The sequence below is a fragment of the Lipotes vexillifer genome, unplaced genomic scaffold (assembly GCF_000442215.2).
Source record: "Lipotes vexillifer unplaced genomic scaffold, Lipotes_vexillifer_v1.1 scaffold444, whole genome shotgun sequence".
NCBI lineage: Eukaryota > Metazoa > Chordata > Mammalia > Artiodactyla > Lipotidae > Lipotes > Lipotes vexillifer.
Genome location: NW_006793488.1, coordinates 1953284 through 1963464, shown reverse-complemented (window position 1 = coordinate 1963464; position 10181 = coordinate 1953284). Strand labels below are relative to the sequence as shown.

The following is a 10181-nucleotide window of genomic DNA, read 5'->3' as shown; positions in this document are numbered from 1 at the left end:
AATTTAAAAAGACACTAACACTGAAATCCCTTGGAATTAAAACCCAGGTGAAAGGAGGTTTCACCCTTATAACTTCCACCTTAACATAGTTTTGAGGAATTAATTCTGAGTTTAAACAAAGGAACCAGAGATAGCTAATTTTGTAAGATGTATCAGAAAAATGAATATACATAACATATTATCCTTTTGATAAATCCCAGAGCCAGGATGAAAGTATAATTATTGAATCAAGATATACCTTGAATGGAAGGGAAGAAATTATTCTATCTCACTGAAATTAGTTTTGCACTTAAATTAGGTAAGTGCAAGAGGGAAATATTGGAGAATCTATATCTGGCCCCAAAGGAAGTGCTGAATAAGTAAAAGCTATTACTATTGATGTTATTTTTGTTGAGGAATTCTATAAGATACATTTTATTATGAATTTTGAAGCAAAATTTGTTAATTTCTCAAATTCAAAAAGTTGCGATAGGGTTTAAGACAAACCATGAGAAATGCACAGTAAGTTGCAGCTATAATAGTGTTTCATTTGAAAAATTAAGCCCTGAGAGCTTTGGAAGTGAATCAGGTTTTAAAAAGAGACATTATTATTAGTTTCACAGAATTCTCTAGGGAAAGTTAAGATATGATAGGAGAAAGACAAACATTAAGATGGTTAATGCAGGGGGAATTCCCTGGTGTTCCAGTTGTTAAAAATCCACCGTCCAATGCAGGAGACGCGAGTTCGATCCCTGGTTGGGGAACTAAGATCCTACATGCCGCGGGGCAACTAAGCCTACACGCCACAACTAGAGAGAAGCCCGTGTACCAAAACGAAGAGCCCGTGTCCCGCAACGAAGGATCCCACATACCGCAATGAAGATCCTGCGTGCCACATCTAAGACCTGACACAGCCCCCACGCGAAAAACAAACAAAAAAGATGGATAATGCAGCGTCTGGAATCTGCACACGAACATGGTGAAATCGTTGGACTGGAAGGATTAACACAGTTTGTCCACAAGCAGGGCTGTGTGCATAAGTGCTACATTTGCCATGTGCGCTATTAGACATTTATCATCTTTTACCTACAAGTTGTCTCACAGTGAACGTACCTCCTTTGGTGCACGGCTCAAGGATGCAGCATCTAAGCCAGTGCTTCTTGGAATAAACATTTAGTGATATTCAATAAGCCATGTGACAGCCTCTGTATTAGAGGCCAAAGGTACAACGAAAAACCAGGCAGAGATCACCAAGGACCATGTAATCTAGTGGGGGAGATAGATAAATGACTCTTTCCTAGATTGGTGCATGGGTCTAACTGTCGGGGGTGCTCTAGAAGCATAGATGAAATGGCCCTGGACTAGGGGAGAAAACCTCAGGGCAGATTTTACAGAAATAATGACACCTGAGCCAGATCTTCATCACTGACTGGTTATTCCCCAGGTAGATAGAAGAGGAAGCTCTTCCCACACAGCATAGAGGCCTGAGGTATCCTGTGATACTCTCTGAACCACAAGTAAAATCTAAAACCCAAGTTCTTCATATGGCAGGAGATGAAGGTGATCGTGAATTGTCTCATGTGCTTTGTGAAGAAGTGTGAACTTTGTCCTGAGAAGCTCTGAAGGCTTTTAAGTGGAGGAATGATGGGGTCCATTATGCATTTTGAGGGAATTCCCTGGCAGTCCAGTGGTTAGGATTCCAAGTTTTAACTGCTGGGGGCCTGGGTTCCATCCCGGGTCAGAGAACTGAGATCCTGCAAGCCACGTGGCCAAAAAATGAAAATTATGGGACTTCCCTGGTGGCGCAGTGGTTGAGAATCTGCCTGCCAATGCAGGGGACACGGGTTCGAGCCCTGGTCTGGGAAGATCCCACATGCCACGGAGCAACTAAGCCCGTGCGCCACAACTACTGAGCCTGCGTGCTGCAACTACTGAAGCGCGCCTGTGCGCTGCAACAAGAGAAGCCCCGGCTCGCCGCAACTAGAGAAAAGGCTGCACGCAGCAATGAAGACCCAATGCAGCCAAAAATAAATTAAAAAAATTTAAATGCCACGGAGCAATTAAGCCCGTGCGCCACAACTACTGAGCCCGTGTGCCACAACTACTGAAGCCCGTGCACCTAGAGCCCATGCTCCACAACGAGAAGCCACCACAATGAGAAGCCCACACACCACAACGAAGAGTAGCCCCCGCTCGCCGCAACTAGAGAAAGCCCGTGTGCAGCAACGAAGACCCAACGCAGCCAAAATAAATAAATAAATAAAAATTTAAAAATTATGCGTCTTGAAAGATCACCCTAATAGTGATATAAAGGGTAGGTTGATGGTGGGTGATGCTAGAATCAAAAGTACCAGATAAGATACTGCTACAGTGCTCCATGCAAGAAAAACCGAGGCCAGAAACTAAAATAGTGACAGAGGAAATAATGAGGAAGTTATGGATGCACAGTGATTTCAAAGGCAAAGTGAAAAGGACAGGTAACTGTTAGCTATGGGAGTTAAGGGCAAGGAGTCTGGGAGTGAAGGGGGAGGGGTCTAGGAAGCCTGGCACGGGTCTGGGTGGTCGTCTTCACAGAGGTAGAGAACACAGGAGGGACCACTAGTTTGCGGGAAAGATAGGATGAGAGTGAGGTTGCTGTGAAACACCTGGGACATATTTAATAAGCAGTTAAATATATGCTGAGAAGGATCCAGTGGTCAGGGAGGTTCTGAAGACAAGGAGGAGACAAGGGTCATTGATGACTGAGGTCTCAGAGGCGGAAAGAGGGCCTCGGGTCCCCAGAACAGCATAGGCTCAGACACCCCTCCCTCTGAGACTGGAGGTTAGGAAGGCAGCTCTGAGCTGTGCACGGTGTTGGAGACCCTGGCGGAAAGCTTGGCCCTCTTCCTGCAGGAGGAGGCTGGCGTGGCGGGAGAGGCAAGGGTCTGAAATAGCGGCAGCCCCTGCTCTCAGGGAGCAGAGCGTGGGCTCTTGCCACGGGGTACTAGAAGGAGGTGCAGTTTCCTCTCCACTCACGTTCCTCTATTTCTATCCACTTTCTTCTTCTCCCCCCTTGTTCCTTGTTTCCCTGACTGTGACCCATTGCATCTTCTTGAGGACTTGCTCCATCGATCATTCTTACTCTCTCACACCTTTAATTTACAACTCTTTGTTGAATTCTTACCCTAGCCTTAAAAAAATCCTTCCTGCAACCCTCTTTTCCTCTAAAGCTATCATGTCTTATCTTAACCAAGTCTTTATTGAATTTGTTACAATATCGCTTCTGTTTTAAGTTTTGGTTTTATGGCCTGGAGTCTTGTGGGATCTTAGCTCCCCGACCAGGGATCCAACCGGCACCTACTGCATTGGAAGGTGAGTCCCAACCACTGGACCACCAGGGAAGTCCTGTGATTCATAGTGTTTCTGATAAATATTTTTCAATATTGCCGGTCTCAACTTGCTGCTCTCATTTTTAAAGGCTGCATGATATTTCATTATATATAATTGAAATAACTTATTGAATTATATTTTGTGCACAGGGTTTCCAGTTCTTACTGGTAGCCCAGAAGTCACTGCCTTACATGCTTTGGCCCCAAATGACATGCATTTGCCTTTGCCCACATGGTTTCCTTGTCCTAGAATGCCCTTTCCTGCCCCAACTAAACTCTCTTCTCCACCTCCACCACCCAGCTCCTCATATTTGAAATATGTGCATCTTTCAAGGTGTAATCGAAATGTCACCTTCATCCTTATCTGAAAGTAATACGTATCTCCTCTATCTGTGACTTTCTAAGGGTTCTTAGTGCGTTCTTCCCAAAATTATAGCTTGTGGGCGATATCAGGCCGCAGCACAAAGAGCACTCGACACGGAATCATAAGACTTAGGTTCCAGGGCTTCCCTGGTAGTTCAGTGGTTGAGTCCACCTGCCAAAGCAGGGGACACGGGTGTGAGCCCTGGTCCGGGAAGATCCCACATGCCGCGGAGCGACTGGGCCTATGCACCACAACAGAGCCTGCACTGTAGAGCCCGTGCGCCACAACTACTGAGTCTGCGTGCTACAACTACGGAAGCCCACGTGCCACAACTACTGAAGCCCGTGTGGCTAGACCCCGTGCTCTGCGACAGAAGCGACTGCAATGAAAAGCCCGCGCACCGCAACGAAGAGTAGCCCCCGCTCCCCGCAACTAGAGAAAGCCCACGTGCAGCAACGAAGACCCAACGCAGCCAAAATTAAAATTTTTTAAAAAATGACTTAGTTTCCAGGCTCCTCCATGCTAGCTGCTGTGAGAACTGAGTTCATTGTCACAGCATTTTAAGAAGAATTACAGGACTGCACTTATATCAATGTCAAAATATCAGTATTTTGTACATTATGTCTATAGTTAAAAGACTGTAACATTTGTCTGTGTAAATATAACTCTTGGGATGAGTGAGTGAGAGGCAAGCTGTGAAACTGGACAGGGGTCTTCCCGTATTTCGGAAGCACAAGCTTGCAACAGCAACTAGAATACACGTTTAAGAAATCCTAGCGAGCACCCTATGGTGAAAACTCGACAGTTCTGTAGCACAGTTGGGGATTCCTATAGGGCCAAGGTCAAATATATTATAAGACGAGAATTTTCAAGATTTCACAGCACAGCTACCCCGCTGATGTGTTCCACTTCAGTTTGGACTAGAGGAATTGAACATCCCTAATTGAAGAACTTGGCGCTGGAAGAATAGTGTTTCGGGAAACTCCGTTTTCTCCCTCCTGTGTTCCTACTCTCACTCCTCTACCACATTCACAACACTTCTGACGCGGGAGCGTGCTGGGTTTTCCCCCACAAGCTATTCTCTGCGACGCCAGCTGGGGGTCCCACAATTTAACTCAATCCGGACACTACCTGAAGGTAGCATCAGATCCCACAAGACTGCTCCCGCCCACTTCAGATGCGAATGGCAAGTCCTGGTCGTCACCTGTGCCTCTAATAGATAGCTGTAAATCAGAGGCTCCCATGACCCCTTCCTCCTAGTCCATTAATTTGCTAGAGCAGCTCACAGAGTTCAGGGAAACACAGACATTTAACAGTTTATTAAAGGATACAGATGAACAGCCAGATAAAGAGAGACATAAGGCGAGGTCTGGGAGGGTCCTGAGGACAGGATCTTCTGTCCCCCTGGAGTTGGGGTGTGTCCCCCTTCCAGTACTTGAATTCTGTTCACCAACCTAGAAGCCCCCTGAATCCTGTACTTTGAGAATTTCTACAGAGGCTTCCTGACATCATCATGATTAAGCATTAACTTCATTTCCAGCCTCTCTACCCTCTCTGGAGAATGGAGGCTGGGGATGAAAATTCTAAGCCAGCAGTGAGGTGGAAGGAAAACCAGGAGAGTATGTTGTTCTCCAGCCTCGAGAAACAGGTGTTAAAAAAGGGGGTGGAGGGCTTCCCTGGTGGCGCAGTGGTTGAGAGTCCGCCTGCCGATGCAGAGGACACGGGTTCGTGCCCCGGTCTGGGAAGATCCCACATGCCGCGGAGCGGCTGGGCCCGTGAGCCATGGCCGCTGAGCCTGCGCGTCCAGAGCCTGTGCTCCGCAACGGGAGAGGCCACAGCAGTGGGAGGCCCGCATAAGGGGGTGGAGGGCTTCCCTGGTGGCGCAGTGGTTGAGAGTCCGCCTGCCGATGCAGAGGACACGGGTTCGTGCCCCGGTCTGGGAAGATCCCACATGCCGCGGAGCGGCTGGGCCCGTGAGCCATGGCCGCTGAGCCTGCGCGTCCAGAGCCTGTGCTCCGCAACGGGAGAGGCCACAGCAGTGGGAGGCCCGCATACAAAAAAAAAAAAAAAAAAAAAAAAAAGGGGGTGGAGGGACTTTCATGGTGGTCCAGGGGATAAGACTGCACGCTCCCAATTCAGGGGGCCCAGGTTCGATCTCTTGCTGGGGAATTAGATCCCGCATGCACACCGCAACTAAGATCCTGCATGCTGCAACTAAGACCCGATGCAGCCAAAATAAATAAATAAATATTAAAAAAAAAACTTTTAAAAGTGGGGAGGGAGGCTCAGATGAGGACTTTTGGATTCAGCAAGATGAGATATGTTAGTGCAGTGGTGAAAATAACAGCCCAGTGGAATAAGCGGAGAAGAAAATCGAGAGGTGAGATAGGGAAGTTTTACTGTGTCTGAGGCAGACAAGCGAGGCTGTTGCTGAGGGTACCAGCGGCCACGGAGAATTTTTTTTTTTTTTTGAGCCATGGCCGCTGAGCCTGCGCGTCCAGAGCCTGTGCTCCGCAACGGGAGAGGCCACAGCAGTGGGAGGCCCGCATACGAAAAAAAAAAAAAAAAAAAAAAAAAGGGGGTGGAGGGACTTTCATGGTGGTCCAGGGGATAAGACTGCACGCTCCCAATTCAGGGGGCCCAGGTTCGATCTCTTGCTGGGGAATTAGATCCCGCATGCACACCGCAACTAAGATCCTGCATGCTGCAACTAAGACCCGATGCAGCCAAAATAAATAAATAAATATTAAAAAAAAAACTTTTAAAAGTGGGGAGGGAGGCTCAGATGAGGACTTTTGGATTCAGCAAGATGAGATATGTTAGTGCAGTGGTGAAAATAACAGCCCAGTGGAATAAGCGGAGAAGAAAATCGAGAGGTGAGATAGGGAAGTTTTACTGTGTCTGAGGCAGACAAGCGAGGCTGTTGCTGAGGGGACCAGCGGCCACGGGGAATTTTTTTTTTTTTTTTTTTTTTTTTTTTTACTTTTTGGCCGCACCGCCAAGCATGTGCGATCTTAGTTGCCCAAACAGAAATTGAACCCACGCCCCCTGCAGTGGGAGCGCTGAGTCTTAACTGCTGGACTGCCAGGGAAGTCCCAGAATTTTGTTTTTTAAGATGGGCAATATTATAGTATATTTGTATGTGGACGGGAGCGATGAATTGGAGAAGTAGAAATTCATATGAGGTAGAGGAGAGATGGCTATTTTCAAAATCACACGGTTTTGAGCAGGAGATGAGATCCAAACCACAAATTATGGCTGAGCTTTGATAGGCCCATATAAGTTTTTTCTTGGAACAGAAAGGAGGGCAGAGCATGAGTGTACAGTTGGAGGAAAGCGGTGAATGTGATTTTGTCTCTTCTTTTCCGGGAAATACGAGCTGAGCAAGGGTGGGCAGGGGAGTCTGTGAGTTGTGAAGGAAGAGGACCAGGTTGGGGACAGTCTCCCCTCCCAGACCCCCATAGTATTCCTTTTACATAAAGATCACAAAAGAATTTTTTTCTTTCAGAAGTAAAGTACAAAAACCATAACTCTTTTTTTAGCCCTTGCTAGGTGAAAGAACACAGAAGTCTTTGCTGGCATATAATAAACACAACTTTTTTTTTTGCTTGACAGTTTTTCATTTCTTATTAGGTCTACAAATGAAGTTAGATTGCAAATTTGTGGGGAAAGATGTAACTTATAACAAATTCAACAGATATTTTCTGAGTTACCACTGGTGTCAGGCGCTGTTCTATAACATTGACTAAAGGCACAAAGATCCCTGAAGTGTGACAGACAGGAGATGTAATAAACTATATATTGTGTTAGAAGATAAAAAGTCCTATAAAAAAAGAGAATAGAGAGTACAAGGGAGGGGCTGGGGGTTGTAATTTTAAACTGGGAGTGAGGGTGAGCCTCATTGAGGAGGTGACTGTTGAGCAAAGTTTTAAGGACATGAGGAAGTTCCTTAGCTACTGGGTTACCTGGGGGAACATCCAGAACAAAAACTGGGGCTTAATAGACACATTTGCTAATGATGCTGAGGGAAATCTTAAGAAATTAAAGGAAAAGAAAGCTCTGCTCTTACAAATTCCAAGGAAGTAAAATGACAGAAATGGAGAATCAAGTGTGGGTTTGCCTGAGCTGTAAGAATGAGAATAACCAGGATGTAGTATATTTCTGGAAAACACAGATCTACAAGGAGATAAATGCAGAGGTGAGAGAGAAAAAACATGGAGAGGGGCAGCAAGGGGGAGAGCTCTGGGTGGGCACCCAGGGAACGCTGCTCATTACAGGGAGAATGGAGATCACAGTAGTGCAGAGTTTGTGGGCACCAAGATCAGGGCTACCGATTTTGATTTTTGTACTATTTGGACAGTCACAGAGGTCTCTCTCTGTTTTCTGTTTGTATGTTTTCATTTTCACATCAGTCCCGTCCTGAGCAGGCACACTTTGTTCCTGTTGCACCTTTAGTGGCTGGCTGTCTAAAATTCAAGTCCCAAATAAAATCTATTAGTAATCATTTAATAATAAAACTGGAGTGGAAGTCCCAGTTTAAGCCTAAACTGGATTATCCTCATATGTTCAGGCTGTATCTAAACATGTTCTGAGAACTGAAGAGACAGGCCTACTAGGAATCTCTTTAACATAAGGAATGAGAACCTTCTCTGCCAGAAACTAGCCCTCTGAAGGGAAAAGAGAGGGAGACAGCCCTGGTCCAGTGAAAGAGAGAAGAGGTGATTCTGAGTATACAGCATGATTACATGTATATATCTCCTACTGCAGTCCACAGCAGATTCTTGCCGGTGCTGGGAGACAGCAGCAAGTTAAATAGTAGGACGTGTTTTTCAAAAAAACCCTGTCAGGCATCAGGACTCAGAGCAGGTCTGATTTGAAACTCATGGAAAAGAAAGTGCCTCAAAGTTGGGGAGGGAGAGTCTTCCCACGCCTGTAGAGAACTCAGCAAGGTTCAGCCACTCAGCCACATCAAAGTGGTGTGCGCAGTCGTGATGTCTTTTCGCACAGAGTGGCAGCTTTGGTAGCCATGCGCAAGCGTGGAGGCAGCAGCTAAGTGGGAGGAGCCTTCTCAGGGAGCCCCTCCCCTTCTGCCAGGTGCAGTAGGAGCAGCAGCTGTGGCGGCACTGGTGGAGCGGAGCTGAGTTGGTTCAGCCCAGCACTGTCAGGTTTAGCAGACAGAATTAGATGGTGCCTGCAGCAGCCACAAGCTGCCTTTCCAGGGGCACCGGGGCAAGGATGCCTTGAGCAGAGCCAGCGCAGGAGTAGAGCAGCAGAGGTCCTAGGCCAGTGGAGCACGCAGTCTGGAATCAGACTGCCATGTTCAAATCTTGCATCTGTCATAGACTAGCTTTTAAGCCTTGGGGAAGTTATAAAACTTTCTGTGTCTCAGTTTTCTTCCCAGTAAATAATACCCAGCTCATAAGGATTTTCAGAGATTAAATGACAGGAATTGGCAATAGTAAGCACACCATGTGTTAGCTTATTTGTTTCATCATTCGTATGACATCTCACGCTGGTCTAGCGCAACAGTACCTGGAATTCACATTGTTTAATTGCATGACATACCAGATTACTGGCAGCAACCCGAAATGCACACTAGATGAGAAGGAAAGTGTCCAGCCATTGCCGCCCCCATTCTGTGTTTCTTAAATGCTTACTCTATTCCAGGCCCTATTCTAGGTGACTTATAGCTCTGGAATGTCAGGTAAGAAGTTAAGAACTGTCACTGTTTAACTGTGGGTGAGGGTGTCTGCAGAGGGAGGGGGGACAAGAGTTTCCACTGTATATTTTTTATGCTGTGGGTTTTTTTTTTCTTTAACTGTTATATATATTCCAAAACATATGCTTGCTTTTCAGTGCCACACACTGGCAGTTCACGCTCCTTATAAGGCCACTATTTAAAATTACACGAAGACTTTATTGCGCCGGTCACCCGGCGGATCGTCATTCAAATAAAGTAACCACTAACGACGCTAATTAATTGGAGGGAGGGAGGGATGGAGGGCGGGGCGAAAGGCAAATCTCAGGTCACCAGCCCGCGACTGTAACTGAGGCGGACTCTCGCGGGAACCTCAGAGGCCCTAGCAACCGGTCACGTGACTCCAGGGGTCTGCAACGTGACTCCAAGGGCCTGCAACGTGACTCCAGGGGCCGACCACGTGACTCCAGGGGCCGCCCAGCTTCCCCAGGCTTCGAGCCCAGCAGCCACGTTGGCGGCGTTTCTCTGCCAGGGGAGGGGGCGTGGCGAAGGCCGTGCGTGGTACGTGCCCCACTCCTCCCCGCCCGGAGCCCGGATGAAGAGTAACGCCATTACCGCCGGAGCCACCGAGAGTCGTTGTGGACGGGGCCTCCACGCTGGAGCGGCCGCGCCATGAAGTCCCTCTCCCGCCTGCTGCTGCTTCTCCTGCTGGTGTTACCCGCCACTCTCTTGCTCCGAGGCCGCCCTGGAGGTGAGGCGAGGGGAGTGGGTG

At 47.4% G+C, this 10181-nt stretch overlaps 1 protein-coding gene across 1 annotated transcript in view; it reads left to right on the top strand.

The window, feature by feature from the left end:
- Positions 1-9994: 9994 nt before the first annotated feature.
- Positions 9995-10181, top strand: part of SSR1 (signal sequence receptor subunit 1) — a 19681-nt gene continuing 19494 nt past the window's right edge. Inside the window, exon 1 of the mRNA XM_007466384.1 lies at positions 9995-10160. Coding sequence (XP_007466446.1) covers positions 10082-10160 — 79 coding nt within the window. The 5' untranslated portion in view covers positions 9995-10081. The remainder of the gene's footprint in view (positions 10161-10181) is intronic.